The 17,024-nt window shown below is 38.6% G+C and overlaps 2 protein-coding genes across 2 annotated transcripts; both read left to right on the top strand.

Moving 5' to 3' along the window:
- The first annotated feature begins 316 nt into the window (after nucleotides 1-316).
- On the top strand, nucleotides 317-3,197 carry slc18a3b (solute carrier family 18 member 3b). The gene has a single exon (XM_032501425.1). It carries the CDS (start codon nucleotides 863-865, stop codon nucleotides 2,429-2,431), a length of 1,569 nt encoding a protein of 522 aa, XP_032357316.1. The 5' UTR covers nucleotides 317-862; the 3' UTR covers nucleotides 2,432-3,197.
- A 540-nt stretch (nucleotides 3,198-3,737) lies between these two features.
- Nucleotides 3,738-16,182, top strand: chatb (choline O-acetyltransferase b). The gene is made up of 15 exons (XM_032501422.1): nucleotides 3,738-4,031; nucleotides 4,620-4,740; nucleotides 5,592-5,783; nucleotides 6,472-6,590; nucleotides 8,272-8,325; nucleotides 8,496-8,676; nucleotides 11,007-11,184; nucleotides 11,271-11,440; nucleotides 11,517-11,617; nucleotides 11,717-11,845; nucleotides 11,950-12,072; nucleotides 12,151-12,292; nucleotides 12,553-12,615; nucleotides 13,049-13,186; nucleotides 13,945-16,182. Exons 2-15 carry the CDS (start codon nucleotides 4,696-4,698, stop codon nucleotides 14,209-14,211), a joined length of 1,902 nt encoding a protein of 633 aa, XP_032357313.1. The 5' UTR covers nucleotides 3,738-4,031; nucleotides 4,620-4,695; the 3' UTR covers nucleotides 14,212-16,182.
- Nucleotides 16,183-17,024: the final 842 nt, after the last annotated feature.

The following is a 17,024-nucleotide window of genomic DNA, read 5'->3' as shown; positions in this document are numbered from 1 at the left end:
TGCACCCACTGTGTGTGCGCATGGATGTATACTGTCTGTGTTTGTATCTTATATTGAGATTATTAGTTTCTTTGGTAAAGATGTATTACTGCAGATATCTCAGATGTGCGGGTGCGTGTCTATGAATTTCTATAGAAGCATTGATGAATGGAACCAAAGTCAAGAGTCACAAACTGGACATTAAGAACTAGAAAGCCTCTTTTTCTTTGAGTCTCTTGTGGTCGTGATGTGGTGCTCACAGGCTCTTATTGGTTGAAGTGATTGCCGCCATGGTTGGGAATTAACATAAAGGAGGCAAGTGGCGAAAGGATCCACATGGGGGCAAGCTAGTGATGCGTCATAGCACTTGGTGAAAAGAGAAGACAAAAAAAGGACTAAAATAGCGCCGAACCTGCGGGTAACGTGCACCAATGACCACGAAGTCACTCGTGGTCTCAGAGCTGAGCGCAAAAGTGCCACAGGTGATAGGAGGTATGGGCACAGAGATGAGAGAGATTGAGCGTCCTATGTGTTGCAAATAAGTAACCAAAAACGCTCCAAACAAACTTTGCCATGTAAGATTAGCGAGCAAAACGGTGCAATAACTCTACGATTTCACCACGTCACTTCTCGGGAGATCATGAAACAACATCGGATGTGGCTGAGGCGAAGACACGTTGAGGAAGCTGAGGAAAGCCATCTTCACCGATGAGGCAGCCAAGTTTCCCTACGCCTTTCCCTTTACGCACAGGCGAGGTGAGGACGGAGAGCATCACATGAATGTAAAGAAAACACCAATGCGTCATCCAAGTTGTTGAAAGATCGGCAGCAAACGGGAGAAGCACAACAACAATTTTGAATAAAAAATCATAAATAACACATCATGGATGGAGAAGGAGGATCATCCGGGCTGGTCAAATCAGCCGCCGTAAAACTATCCGAGATGAGCGAAAGAACCAAGCAGTTAGGCACCGCGATAAAGGATCCTCACCAGCAAAGACGGATCATATTAGTGATTGTTTGCGTGGCTCTCTTGCTGGACAATATGCTCTACATGGTAATCGTGCCAATTATTCCAGACTATCTTATTGAGTTGGAGAGTCAGCAGGCAGAGCACGTCCATGTAGTGATGCACCCTAACTCTTCAGCCAACAGCACAAGCCAAGACAAAAGCAACAAGGACAATTTAGATGTTCAGATAGGAGTACTTTTCGCATCTAAAGCCATCCTGCAGCTGCTAGTTAACCCACTGTCGGGAACTTTTATAGACCGGGTTGGATATGACATTCCACTTTTAATTGGACTGTCTGTTATGTTCGTGTCCACCTGCATATTTGCAGTTGGTGAGAACTACGCGACGCTCTTTGTGGCCAGAAGTTTGCAGGGTCTGGGGTCTGCTTTCGCGGACACCTCTGGAATCGCGATGATAGCTGACAAATACACGGAGGAATCAGAGAGAAGCAGGGCGCTGGGCATTGCTCTGGCGTTCATCTCTTTCGGTAGTCTGGTGGCGCCTCCGTTCGGGGGCTTCCTGTACGAGTTTGCGGGCAAGAAAGTGCCCTTCATCGTGCTCGCCTGCATTTGCCTGGCGGACGGCGTTCTGGTGCTGACCGTGATCAAGCCGTTCTCCAACAGGACTAGAGAAAACATGCCAGTCGGCACACCCATATACAGACTCATGGTTGACCCGTACATAGCTGTGGTGGCCGGGGCGCTGACAGTGTGTAACATCCCCCTGGCCTTTCTAGAGCCCACCATAGCCAACTGGATGGAGACCACCATGCACTCCTCTCAGTGGGAAATGGGGATCACCTGGCTCCCAGCCTTCTTCCCTCATGTCCTCGGTGTGTACATAACTGTGAAATTAGCAGCAAAGCATCCACATTTGCAGTGGTTCTACGGAGCTTTGGGTATGGTTATAATAGGGGCGAGCTCCTGCACAGTCCCTGCATGTAAAACTTTTGGCCAGCTAATCGCCCCGTTGTGCGGCATTTGTTTTGGCATTGCACTGGTAGACACTGCCCTGTTGCCGACACTTGCGTTTTTAGTTGACGTGCGTCATACTTCAGTGTACGGTAGTGTTTACGCTATAGCAGATATTTCGTATTCTGTTGCATATGCTATGGGTCCTATAGTAGCTGGCCAGATAGTGCACAATCTCGGATTCGTACAACTAAATTTGGGTATGGGCCTCGTCAATGTGCTTTACGCACCAGCCCTGCTGCTGCTGCGCAACGTGTGCCAAATGAAACCGTCCTACTCAGAGAGAGATAACCTGTTAGATGAGGCTCCACAGGGGCTGTACGATACTATCAAGATGGAGGAGAGAAGAGCTAAAAAGAAGGGCTACAGTTCGGCAGGGAATTGCTTGTCAGTAGATGAAAATGGGTTTGACACCTTCAAAGCACAGCGGTCCTTGTCAGAAGACTCGTCCGGTACTGAAAACACTTAGCCCGGCCACACTGTCACGGCCCCACAACACATTCCCCTAGAGAGATTTGGAGATGAGGCAGGCTGTAGTCAAGTAATTTAAACTTTTATGTAAGTACCGATGTGCAATATAAACACCCGATCACCAAAATCATGATGACTGACCCGCTTTCCACAGTATATTGTTTCTTTTTGACTGTGATTTCATTGTGTCGAACAAGTCTATGTAGCGTTTGTCATGGACGTATAACTGGAGTTTTGTGAGAGATCAATAAGCTACTGTTAAATTTGTGTGTATCACTGAGTATTGTAAAAAGATATAAATAGATAAATCTGCGTACAAGATAATATGGGACCAACTATAAACAGCACATTTCCCCTCCTTACACAAAAATAGCCTATATTTTTAGTCTCTGGAAAAAAAAAAAACTTTTTTACTTGCACATCAAATGCCTGATTTTCCTTTTTGGTTGTTAACAAAAATCCTGAATTTAAATTTTGTAAGTGGGCCTGTTTGTCATTTATTTTTATTTCAGATGTTTTTGTTGTTTAAAATTAAATGTATCATAATAAATTGATTTTGTACATATGTGAATATACGCACAATGTAAATTCTTAAAACATACGTGGACCTCTACAAAGTATGTGTGTTTGTGTGTATGTGTGCGCGCGTGTATGAAACATTTTGTCAAGACATAGCTAATGAAGTCAGTCTCCTTCAGATGATCAAAGATGTATTCATTTATTAATTGTCGTTTTAATAAATCTCTGTTTGGATCTGTGTGAAACTGGTGATTTCATTCTTATTTCAAGTTTCAAATGAATAAAAACGAAATAAGGAACCTATTTCGTAAGGAATATCATATATTTAGATTATAAAATAATTCAAGAAGTATTAACAAACAATGGTTTAATTATTTGGAAGTCAAGGTGGAAAAGTATGAAACTTATAGTGTAAACTAATGACTAAAGTTAAATTCTGACTTTTGATTTCCAAAAGTTATAGTCTCTCACATCCCCAACAAGCACATTCAGAAATCACAGACAACAGACATTAGCCATAATGTAAAAAACATATAAATCAACAGATTCAAGCATCCAGTATTGTCTAAAATCAGGCTGACAAACTTTGCAGAAATAGTAGGACTTAAATCTGAACCGTAAAAGCACCACGACTGTCCTCTCTGTCGACCCGAAGGACCATCACAGTATCTTTGAATGACAAATCAAAAACGACTCACTCCAACAAAGTTATTATCGGCCGAAGGTGTCCAGCCACAGACACAGAAGCACACAGGCTGAGTACATTTTGGAGGCTTGCGCAATGTTGTCAACCCAAGAAGGATGTGCACGCTGTCAGATAATATGTTCCGCGAATGGATTTCGATGGGAGGAGTTTCTTGCCCCAAGGGGGTAGGTAGACGCAAACACCTTCAGCATCTTTTTCCAAGGCGCGCTTTATGTGGAGTCACAGCCTTATGGCGAGGCGAGGGGACGGGGGAGAAGTCCAGCGCCTGAACGGAGCTTTAAACTAACATGGGATTTCACAGCGTGGACGTGGGAGGCAATGTGTTCTTCCACACACTTCTCTGACCTCTTGAGCGGCCCATCGATCAGTTAAGGTAACTTTTCTTTCAAGTAATATGTGTTTATTAAAAATGTATAATGCACTGGGAGCTTATTTGGCGAAAAGCGAGTAAGATTATGCATCTTAAAAACTTAAGATCTCTTGACGTCCACTTTTCTGTAAAAATGAATTTTCAAAAGTTGTCTAATTGTTAGTATTTAACTTGTTTCCAATCCAACCGACTTGCATCCAACGATACATAATTATCTAAAAATTCTATATTTTGGTTTTGGCACTATTTTATTAAATTGCCATTAAAAAGTGAAACTGCACTGCAATAAGTATATAATGTCTCCTTTCATTGGCTGAATTTTTATTTGTTTTAGGAAACATCACGCTTTTAAGACGTGAAGAGATGAAATTAGTTTTGAAGATGCATATCTCTTTGCAGTGGTGAGCGATGATGCGCAGCTGGAATTCAAGGACATGCACGCAGCAAACTGCATTAGGCTGCAAGATGATGACGAATGGAAGCCTGCTGGTTCTCTTTTAAGACAGCTCTAAGTAGCTCCATTGCTCAGTAGGCCTAATTTTATTTACTTGTCTGCTCTCTTTTTCAAATGTCTTAACATGCTTCATGCAGGGAAGACTGAGCTCACGTTGTCATCAGACAATCTCTTTCTACACTATTTTTACCTTGACTGGACTGCAATGCAAAGATGCCCATCTTGGAGAAAGAAACGACCAGAGACCAAGACAGCCAAGTATGAAAACATGTCATTGTTTCTAAAAATGAACGTGTTTTTGGTTTTTTTACATCAGCATTCATTCCGTACCTTTAGTTCAATTCAGTTTTAATGCCAAACCCTGTCGCTGTCCGTGGTGCTAAAGTTGACAAAGTAATGGTTTATTTTCAGCACCATAGACAGCGGAGCGTCATTTACGCTACCTGACCGCTGGGGGCGAAATGATAGCAGGCCCTCCACCTTTCAGGGGTGTAAAACCTTATTCCATTAATATAGAACATGTCTCATGTTGTGCTGTCATTTAGATCCACAACAAGCAATTGGTGGATCATGTTATTATGGAGTTTGCTGTGGAGTTGTTATGGAGTTGTTTACTGAGGTTTGATTGGCTCTGAATTTGGGTCTTTCCCAGGGTAACGCCTCTGATCTATGAATTACTAAAAAATTTTAAAAAACAAAAAATAATAATCTACATGATCTCCATGTGTTGAAATCAACAGCGAGACAACTTATTTTACACTTCCAATGTCAATCAATATTAACATATTGGGCTTCGAGCAGTACTGTTGTGTAAATGATAAAACATCAGACAGAAAAGTATCAATTTGCATTTTCCATCCTTATAAAAAAAAGAAACAGGACTGTTCAAGTCCCAGAGAGCTGTAGAATGTATTATCAAATATGCCTCAAAGCATTGAAGATGAATTATTAACTCAGGTTCTAATAATTAAAAAAAAATCAAGAAAAGATGTGAGGGAATTACCCCTTTAGCTAATGAGGCCTCGGTGAATTGGGAAAAAAACAGCTCCTGTCATTTCATTATTTGTCACGCGTATTTATCCCAACCTGCTTTTTTTTATAATCGTCAGATGTTGCCAAAGGTCCCTGTGCCCCCACTAAAACAAACCCTCGACACTTACTTGAAGTGTGTCCAACACCTTGTGAAGGAGGAGCAGTTCAAGAAAACAAGGGCCATCGTGGAGAAGTTTGGGGCTCCTGGAGGCGTCGGAGAGGTTCTCCAGAAGAAGCTTTTACAGAGGAGGGACAAGACAACAAACTGGGTAAAATCTCTGCTCGGCAAGATAAAAAAACAAACAAACAAAAAACCACTGCTGCTGCTCTTTGCCCAGGTCCCCCTATACCAATAAAGTTTATTTTGTTTTATTAGTCTATAAAAGTTGGATGTGTTTTTCCTTTTGTGGTTCATCAAACATTCATTTTGGAAACTTAAATGCAGTCATTGAAAAATGATTGTTGTGTTTTCTTCTTTAGTCAATACACATTTTGTATCATTCATTTTTATAATCTGATATATTGAATTTGACCTTTTACGATACAGCTTTTTTTATTTTGTACAAATAAGGTATTCAACTTTATCTGCTCTATTTAGTCTGAGAAAAAAAACTGAAAGTGATCTCAATCCTTTCTGAAAAATATATAACCCATTTATAAAAGAGTTGAAGAAAGTGAAACACCAGGTGATAAAGATGTATTGGATGTTGCTTCAATCTCTCAACCTGTGTTTAGGTGATTGGTCAGTCCACAACTCATCCATCTCAGTGAAATCTATCACGCTCCCACTCTCGCACATAGTCTCTCCCACTCTTCTTCTCATCTGGCAGTGATACACTGTAATGGTTTTCTACTCCATTGCCCACAGTTCTCAACTCTGAAAGTAATAACTTGAGTTCAAAACGCTTTATCAAGTCATGTTTCTCCAAAAAAAGTGTTTCTTGTGGTTTTATTTAGGTGTATGACTACTGGCTGGAGGACATGTACTTGAACAACAGGTTGGCCCTACCGGTCAACTCCAGTCCTGTCATGGTGTTTCCTAAGCAGACGTTCAGAGATCAGACAGACGCCCTCAGGTATGTGCTGGACTTTTGGTTTGGCAATTTTGTAAAACGTTTGCATGCACTGAGTTTATCCAACCTCCTTCGTTAGCTGTGACACATTTGAGACGCTGAAATAGAAGTTACTAAGAAGAAGAAAAGCAATTAAAAAGAAAATCTTATCCTCAATCACTTTAAGATAAGGTAACAATATGTATTACAATATAAAGAAATATATATATATATATATGTATATATATATATATATTTATCTTGTGACAGCAGCCAATCCAACAGAATGCAATACAACAAAAAATATTTTCTCGACTAACCGATTTGTCCAAAAAGGTTTTCAAGAGACCAAGGTCTGCAAGATGTGTGTTTTGTAAAACTAATTATTTAGCTCTGTAGGAAATCCTCTTTCTAACTTTGTTTCAACTTTTGCATATAGAAACATACAAATAGGAAATCTCAAATTTAAGTAGAAGTATATAAATGTAGGGCTACAACTGATGATTATTTTTTTCAATTAATCAAGTAGTTGTTTGGTCTATAAAATGACAAAAAATTATGAAAAATGTTGATCAGTGTTTTCTAAAGAGCAATATGACATGCTCAAATGTCTTGTTTAGTCCTCAACTCAAAGATATTCAGTTTACTGTCATAGAGGAATGAGGAAACTACAAAATATTCATATTTAAGGACCTGTAATGAAAACATTTTTTAAAAAATTTCTCATAGAAAATGACTTAAACTTAATTCAACCATTGTCTAAATAGTTGGTGATTTATTTAATAGCCAATAGCTGACAACTAATCGATTCATTGTTGCAGCTCTACACAAATGCACCAAGTTCCACCAAAAAAGTTAATCACAACACTTTATATCACATAATAACTCCCAGAATGCACTAAACATCAGATTGTTGCAATGGTTGCAAATTGCTTGATACTTTAAGTCAAAACAACCAGTTTTTCAACCACAATACAACACCATCACTAACAATACAACTTACATAGTATACCACTCAGTTCTGCAGCAACTGACAGGGTTTATGTTCTTCTCAACAGGCGATGGACTCAGATTAAGATCTGAATTACAAACATGGAGAAAATAACTGCCATCATCTCTTGACAAATCTCTGCCCGTTATTAAATGAGCCGTGGTCCAGCAGACATTACACCAGTCCACCCAGCGCTGTAACTCAACATTAGCTTTTGTCAGCTCATGTGGCACTAACTGAATATTTCCAAAGCACTCCAAGCTGGGAATCTACTGACACAGACACTTATTCGATTGGGAGTGACAGGGCCAAGCTCTCCACAGAGGCTGCTAGTCAGGCGTCATTTAGGGGTGTGGTGCACTGCAGCTGCCTCTCTTGTATTGATCTGGCTTTGAACGTAATAACACCAAGACAAATGACATACAACATAAGACCTGACAGGGCTCTGTGTTTTCCCTTATTGCCCACACCGCCCACTCACACATCCACACTGACTCTCTCTCTCTCTCTCTCTCTCTCTCTCTCTCTCTCTCTCGCTCTCTCCCTCTCACAAACACAGATAAACGCAAACAGCTCACCCACTGTATCCTAGTAATTTACCATAATGTGATTACTGTTAGTCCTTCGAGAATAGATTTAATTATAATCACTGGCCAGTTCGCTGTGTGTTCAGTTTTTCATGTTTTTAAATTTCAACCTTGTCACTCTTTTAAGATTTGCTGCTCGTCTCATCAGAGGAGTGTTGGATTATAAGGCTCTCATTGATGCGTAAGTTTAACCTGCAATGAATTACCTGTCCACCTGCATGCCGTACACTTCATCTATGTTATCTGCACGGAGTAAAGTTAGTGAATTAAAAATGAAAATAAAACGAAGAATTTATGAGTGATCTAGTGAGAGTCTAGAGGTAATTTGATGTGTGTAATAATGTCTCTCAGGCGAGCACTGCCTGTGGATTTTGCTCGAGGCCAGCTAGCTGGGACCCCTTTGTGCATGGAGCAGTACTACCGCCTTTTCAACTCCTACCGCTACCCGGGGCTAAAGACAGACACGCTAAAGGTCCAGATGAACACAGCCTCCTCAGCGCCGAAGCACATCATAGTAGCGTGCAAGAACCAGGTCAGCATGCCGGCCTCTGAGGAAGGTTTTCACACTCCATCACACTTCTAACTGAAGACAGTGTCCATTTCAAAGAAAATATAAGGAAATGTAAGGATGTTTTAACATGATTTACTGATAATTGCTAGAAGGTGAGAGTTCTTCTACAATGTGGTCAGTGTGTCCCATCAAACATAAGACTTTCTTTGGTTTGAATGCCTTTTTTTACCACCAGAGACATAGGGATTTACCACTACATGCTGCAACACTGGCCTCTAGTGCAGATAACCTCTTTCTTCACCAGATTAAAAAGTAAAGGACTATTCTGAGCATCTAAACTGACTACAATAGACATTATCATCAATGCTGTCAAGGTGCCATCTTTGAATATAACATGTTACAGATTTAAGGTATATGACTACCTGTATTCAACTGAAAAAGTCAAAATCCCATCCACCCTTTTAAACATTGTCATGAATACAAGGTTTGTTTTCCAGTAAGAGGCAGCAGGAAAATTAGAGGACATGCAATTTATAGAACACTTATTTACAAACATGCCTCAAATGACTTTAAAGAGGATGCATTTGCCTACACAATAAAGTAGCAGTGAATTACAAAACAGATTGATGAAATTAGCAAAAACGGGGACGACAACACAGTGCAAGATCCAAAATACTGAAAAAGTGCTTACCTAAATTATCAAATGTTACTATGCCACACCTACTCCTCAGGATCTTACAGACTTTGTATACAGGACAAGCTAAACACTAAGATGTCTATTAATAGGTCATCATTTGACTGATTTAAGTCGAAGTCTAAGGGATAGGAGAGCAAAGCCTGCAGTATGCATGGCTGAAAACAGTGTGTCTTTATTCAATTACAAAGCATAATGCTATATAGCAATGTTAACATGTATATTTGAATATTTAAACTGGTGAGTAAATTATACATATACATATACATATATATATATATATATATATACATACATATATATACATATACACATATATATATATGTATATATAACAACATGACTTCTGGATTTAAACAACATAGATCCACAATTTGAAAATAATTGACAGCAGACTGGGTGACATTTTGGTTTCATATTGGTTCTTTAATTAAAAAAGAAAAAGAAAAAAGATCCTTCACGAGATGTTAATTATTGCGTTTTTCCTCCCAGGATGGATAGAATAACATTATTATATTCTTAAAGTCCAGTGAGTTTTTTGGCTGTGACGTGAGTATATATATATAATATATAAATATGTAAAATTATGTCCACATTATGCTGTATATAAATAAAACCATTGAAAAGACTGAGTTGGAAGTAGTAAACAGAAAATGTCAGAGCAGTCTTCTTTCACAATTCCCAGAAAAACTCGTGTAGCTGCTCTGTGAATTTTAACTGGAAGATTTTAAATTAATAAGAGATGTTTTTCAAAATTTACAGCATGATGGTAGCTTAATGTTGTGACTCACATAAACAGTTGGTCTTCAGTTAGACATTTGATTTTTTTTAAGTGTAGTTCTGATGTGAACATAGTTGCTATTCTTACTGATCAAATCAGACAAAGACTAAAGATTTTAGGTATTAGGTGAAGGTGTGTTTTTAGTCACATATGGTCCTAGTTATATACAGTGTTGTGTGTTGATCAAATGATCATAATTTTAAAAATGGAGTTTTACTCCAGCGTTTACACATTTAGTGGTTGTCTTGTTGAGGTTTGTCTAAGTTTGTTTCTTTAAGACTACACAAACCCGCTCCCACAATGCCCTCTACCAAATTGGCCTGCTTACTATCTGTAGTCTGTGCCATTTTCCCCAAATTACCTTTGAGTCCTGTCTGATAATCCCCTGTATAGATTTCCATAAGTGCATGAAACCCTTGTTACTATCATCTGCAGGTCTTATGTCCAAGGCTACACAAGAGTAGGATCTCTTAGTTAGAAATGGTTCTGAGAACCATCAATCTGTGGCAAATGGCCCATCTCTATGGAGATACAGGCAGTTAACTTAATTACTCTTAATTGAATCTGCCACTTGAGGAGCTTTCTTGAGTCACATGTTTAATTGATCGCAGTAGAGGAGCAATATTTTAGGTAGCAACTGGCCATTTTCATACCTCACTATAATTACTTGTGCTTTTTTTATCTCAGCTGTTCAAATACTGCACCACAGTAACACTACATTCAGATTTAAATAATAATTAAATAATATTACCAGTCAAGGGCAAATAGAAACTCAATGAACTAAATAAAAGTATTCACTATTATATCTGTCAGGTACTGGAGTACATAACAGATTAGTTAAGAAACATAATTTCTGTCACCTATTTATCTCACTAGTTTTTCGTGTTGGATATAGTCGCAAACAGCAAGGAGCTCAATGAGACAGAGATCTTATCCCAACTGGAGAAAATCATGAAAATGGCGGAAAACACCAAAGACGGCCTGCCTCCTTTTGGCATCCTGACATCTGATGGGAGAACAGAATGGGCACAAGCCAGAGATGTACTAACAAAAGGTATCAGCTTGAACATTTCTCTACTGTAAACTATAAACTACTTTCAGACAAACAAAACAAGAGGTATCCTTCCCTTCTCCATCCAGATCAAACCAACAGGGACTCTCTGGCCCTGATTGAGAGCTGTCTGTGTGTGGTGTGTCTGGATGAGCCCAGTGGCCTGGAGCCTCGAGATACTAACAGGGCCCTGCTGATGCTGCATGGCGGCGGCCGTGAGAAGAATGGGGCGAACCGCTGGTATGACAAGTCAATGCAGGTAGGGCTACGTTTAAGGCACTTCAATCCTTAAAAGATGTAGAGTCTGGCTTCTTAGCTAATCCACCTTCTCTCAGTTTGTTATAGGAATGGACGGGATATGTGGAGTTGTGTGTGATCATTCGCCATTTGAGGGAATAGTTATGGTGCAGTGCTCGGAATACCTGATGAAATATATGTAAGTCAGCCCATTGTAGCAAGATATAAATATTGTTGTCCCACTGAATACTGCTGAGGCTTACAGTGAATGAGACATAAGTGTTGTTGTCCTGAACAGAACAGGGAGTCCCTCCAAGATAGGGAGAACATCTAGCATCAGAGAGTTACCCTCTCCTAGAAGGCTGCTCTGGAAATGTAACCCACACATACAAGAACTTGTAGCAGCATCTGGAGACAGACTCAAAAGGCAAGACCAACACTAACTACCTAACTAACTAACGCTTAACCATACATACAAACAATTCTTTCTACAGACATCGTGTCTCATATCGTCTGCGCTTTTTCCTTCAGGCTGGTTGATAATCTTGACATGGATGTTTTCAAGTTCAACATTTATGGGAAAGAATTCATCAAAAAGCAGAGGATGAGTCCAGATGCGTTCATACAAGTTGCCTTACAACTTGCATTTTACAAGTAAAGTATTCATTCATGATCTCTATCTTCAAATTTGGCAATTAATATAAATATTAATATGCGGATATTGTCATATAGATGCAACAGAAGGCTTGTGTCCACTTATGAGAGTGCGTCTCTTCGACGTTTCCAAGACGGTCGGGTCGATAACATACGCTCTGCCACCCCTGAGGCCTTGGCCTTTGTAACGTCCATGACAGATGAGAGGGGCACTTTCACCGTGAGTCATTTTTCTTACTTTGACCCCAATTACTTAGTAACTCCCACAATACTTTTCATCACGCCTTCTTAAATGAAACAGGTGCAACCAGCAAGCTCGGCACGCCAAACCTAGTGTCCCCATCCAAACAGATGATCTCCCTGTGGAGTTAACGGGTCCACGAAAAAATTAATTTCCTGGCTCTACTGCTCTCTTTTTGTACAATGTGAAAAGTGCCCTGTGTTTGCTTTTTTCTAAATTATTTCTCACTTCTCCAACAGGATTCTGAAAAAATTATACGATTGAGGGAGGCAATTAATGCCCAGACAAATTATACAATTGCAGTAAGTATTTCAACTTTTTTTTTTTTTAAATACATTGATGTTACAGCAACATTTAAATGTGTAAACTACAAATCTTTATTTCCACATGGAATATCTAATGTATGTACGGCAAATATGAAGCTCCAGCCAGGGCATGGTTAGCTTAGCTTAGCACAAAGACTGTAAGCAGAGGGAAACAGCTAGCCTGGCTCTGTCCAAAGGTTAAAAAAAAAGAGTACCACTAAAGCTCACTACTACTTACTTACTTGTTAGCCAGGCTAGCTATTTCCCCATCTCCAGTCTTTATGCTAAGCTAAGTTAATTGTCTCCTTGCTGGAGCTTCATATTTAAAGGACTTTTTACAAGGACTATGCCTGCCAATAATGCCTGTGCTCACATTGAGGTCTTAATTGAAAATACTTAATTTAGTACTAAGTAAAAAAATATTGTTCAGGCTATAACAGGAATGGCAATAGACAATCATCTCCTCGGGCTTCTGAGGATTGCAAAAGAGCTCAATATGGAGAAGCCAGAGATCTTCTGTGATGAGACGTATTTGGCGAGCAACCAGTTCATCCTTTCTACCAGTCAGGTAACATTTTGATCCCATTCTATTCTTTATATAAAATGTTCTCGCTAGAAAAAATTGCTTCTGGATAAAGATAGAGAATACAAAGAAGAAACTGTTGAGTAAAGGTTAATATTGTTTAGCTGCTTTACATAATTCCATCCTAACGTCCTCCTCTTGTGAGCAGAGGTACAGTGATGGGAAAACACCTGTAAATGCAACAGAAGTAGATACTGGTATACTCGTTCCGATCTGACCCTGATTAGGCTGTGAAAGGAGATATACTGTACTTCTTGGAGCCCACGTTCCACTGCTTTGCTAACCACGAATTACAAGATGGTGATCCTCCAGGTTTCTTGAAAATCCAAACTGACATTTAAACTGTTCCAAGTGTACTTGTTGACAAAGATAACCTGACTCCTGACTGCAAAGTTATTGTCACATGAGATCAAGTAAGCACAGGATTAAGCACAACCCTTTTATTGGTTCCAACTTGTCAATTGTGGGGATTTTCTGCCTTTTATTTTTTTTATATAATTGCACAAACAAACACAATATCTTTATGTTTTGGAGTGTTGCAAAATAATGTAAAGATGTCCACTCAGGTTTTGAGAACATGTGATGAGTATCACATTGGCTGTTATACATTAAAATATTTATCCAAAAAAATAATCAACAGATTAAGCAATAATAATCGTTAGTTAGTTGCAGCCCTTAAATACTAAGCTACTCTTTCTCTTGACTGAACTGGTCTAACCCAGACTGTGTCCTCATGTATCCAGGTCCCTACCACAGTGGAAATGTTCTGTTGCTACGGTCCGGTTGTGCCCAACGGCTACGGCGCCTGTTACAACCCGCAGTCAGACCACATCATCTTCTGTGTGTCTAGTTTCTGGGAGAACACAGAGACGAGCTCAGCCGTTTTCGTCAAAGCCCTGAATGAGGGCCTGCTGGAAATCAGGGACTTGTGCAATAGAAGCAGCGCGGTGGCTACCAAACTTGTTGATAGCAGCCAGGGAGCCTGCCGGCCTCATATATCAGGGAAGTAAGCCACACTGAGAGAGCAAGCCCACTCCAGCTGCTCCACTCAACACTCTTGGACATTGACTCAGTAGTTGAGATGCCTTTGTGTGTCTTTGTTGTCTGTGCAATAGTGTTCCTTCAACAAGAAAATGCAAAGCCTTAAAGTAGATATATAATATGTTACTAGTGACAAATGTGAATGAAAACTAGAATTTTTTTTTATGTGTGTAGACATAATAATAATTATTTCAGGTCCAATGACCCTGTTTAACTCGGCAGACTGAGAATAACTGGTCTGCTGCATTTAGGAAACTAAAGCCATGCCCGCTTAGTAGCACTGATGAGAGGGGCAATTCCTCTGTTAGAGCAAACCAGCTGAGTGATCCCAATGTATATTTTACATACATAGAGTAGTAATTTAATATATAAAAAATATACAGTATATTTAAGTGACTTATAACAATCATGACATCCTGTAAATTCGATCCTGTTTCACTTTATGTATGACATTATATTAACAACGGAAAATGTTATAGATGTTGTATATACAATCTATTTTAATGTGCTAAAGGTGTGTACATTCTTTGATTCTATTGCCACTATACCGTTGACAAAGAGATTGGGAATATGTGAAGTCTGTCTGATGAGGCACTTTAAGATATTTATATGAAGATATGATTGAATAGCTGTAAACGTAGAGGACTAATGAGTAATGTGTGTAGAAGGAAAATATATGTGGTTTCAATTGCACATTAGAAGTCGTCTAGATGTACTGTATGTATGTGTTCCATATTACAGCAGTAGTTAATAAGTGTAGAGTGTAAGAAACAGTGGTATTTTATAATAAAATACAGTCCAGTGGTGATTGAGGCAAACCACTGTGTTCATGTGTATATAAGTGCTTTTTATTTGCACTTAGAGGTAGAATGAAGGATGTATTGATATACTGTAGTGCAATAAGGCAATAGCAAGTGCAGTGAGGACATATGTGCAATTTACCAAATCAACTTATTAGATGCATGGAGCTCACGTAATATTAAATTAACTATTTTTGATATTCAGAATTATTAGACTATCTGTAACATCAGAATAAATAATGGCAATCTACATAATGCATGCTGTTTGAGTCCAAAACTGTCCATTCAATGTGTACTGTGACTTGGATTCTTCTAGAAATTGTATATGGTGTTTTAATCTGTGCTGGTTCATGTTACAGCAAAATGAATCTGTGTTCTGAATCTGTGAAGATATGTGTTGTCCTGTATGACTCTTGTCTGTTACATATCTAACAATCATCAGCCAAAGTAAATGTGAACCATGAAGATGATTCAAAAACAATTTAAAGAAAAGACTATAAGTGACACACGCTGCATGATAATTCTTACATACGGACTGTATTTTTATATGTTCACATGAAAAGCTTATATAATGACAAAGATAATAAAATAAAAAATAAAATATTGGTACACATAAGCAACAACAATGCCTTAAAATAAAGAGATGTAATCCTGCCAGATATAATATTCTATAAATGTTTAATGTTTTACCTCTGATGTTAATTTGATCTGTTTCTACTTGCTGTTTACCGTCTACTCTGAGTGATACGTCTAAAAGAATGTAAGATTTGTCATGTATTTTTCAGTGGGTTTTCCCTTTGTCTCATTCATAGAAAATAACAAATAATCCTTGTGTGTCTACTGAACCAAGGCAAAGTATTAGTGTAATAAATCGATGTCACTCATCCATAATAACATGTTTGTGAATGGTAATTAATGTGCAACACGTCATTGTCAGGGAGAATATAGTGTTTCATTAAGTAATTTAATATTCAATGAATGTTCAGTGCAAACTCATATGTTTATCATTATGAAAAAGAAAACAAAAAAATGATTTATTTTGTTAGGCTACAACATTATTTTGTTGATAGAAGACATTGCTCATTTACGTAGCAAAAACTGTTACTCGATTCCAGAAATAAAATGAACGTCAAACTATTAGATCTAATAGTTTAAGTGTTTTCTGTTCAAACTGATGCCCTGTCTAGCTAATTTCCTTAATATATAATTTTCAAAGTAGTTTGGTGGTGTGTAATGGCTGTAGAAAAATGAGGACATTGCAGTAACATTTTTGTGTTGCTCTAGTATTGCCACAATTAATACAATCACTCTCTTGTTGCTATGCTCTTAATTAGAATGGATACTGACTTTTTTAAAGTCTACTTAAGTTTGTTATTCTCATGCTGTGAAAGATCTGTAATGGTTGTTAACAAGAGTAAAACAGTTTATAATTGAGGCAATGTCACATCCCGAACTAGGATCTCAAACAAATTTTCACTTTCATTTTTGTTCTTGAACATAACGCTAAGCTAAAGTGGCTGTGAAGTAAATGCCCAACATAATGATTAGTCTCAAGTACAACTGTAACTGGAAAAACAACTATTTGCATAGTGTTGCCTGTATTTAACATGACCACCACATTACCACACTACCAACAGATGGCCTCATTTTTACTGGCATGTGATAAGGTCTCCAGGGAGAGACCCAAAGTTATTTCTCCATTGAACCAGGTCAATTATGTGCCCAAAACATTAAACATTAAGTCAAGCTTCAATGAACTAGGTTAAAAATAGGGATGAAAATATATCATGCAGACTTATATGGATTAAACAAACAGTTCAGTATGTTAGTGGTAACCAGAACAAAACTGCCCTCTTCCACCAAATTCATTCACAAGCAAACATGAAAGACAATGCCAGCATGCCAGCATGCAGTTATAAGCATGAAGCACACTCCATTCCATTTCATACAGTTGTGGATGCAGCAAGCTAAGCAAAGCAAAG

The sequence above is a fragment of the Etheostoma spectabile genome, chromosome 21 (genome assembly GCF_008692095.1).
Source record: "Etheostoma spectabile isolate EspeVRDwgs_2016 chromosome 21, UIUC_Espe_1.0, whole genome shotgun sequence".
NCBI lineage: Eukaryota > Metazoa > Chordata > Actinopteri > Perciformes > Percidae > Etheostoma > Etheostoma spectabile.
The sequence above is the reverse complement of the archived record's forward strand: the minus strand, read 5'-3'. Positions and strand labels throughout refer to the sequence as shown.

Bases quoted from the DNA above. Each gene is read 5' to 3' on its own strand.
- slc18a3b (XM_032501425.1), top strand. From the start codon at position 863: ATGGATGGAGAAGGAGGATCATCCGGGCTGGTCAAATCAGCCGCCGTA.
- chatb (XM_032501422.1), top strand. From the start codon at position 4,696: ATGCCCATCTTGGAGAAAGAAACGACCAGAGACCAAGACAGCCAA. The intron at 8,326-8,495 runs GTAAGTTTAACC...AATGTCTCTCAG, and splicing joins TATAAGGCTCTCATTGATGC to GCGAGCACTGCCTGTGGATT. The intron at 12,073-12,150 runs GTAAAGTATTCA...ATTGTCATATAG, and splicing joins TTACAACTTGCATTTTACAA to ATGCAACAGAAGGCTTGTGT.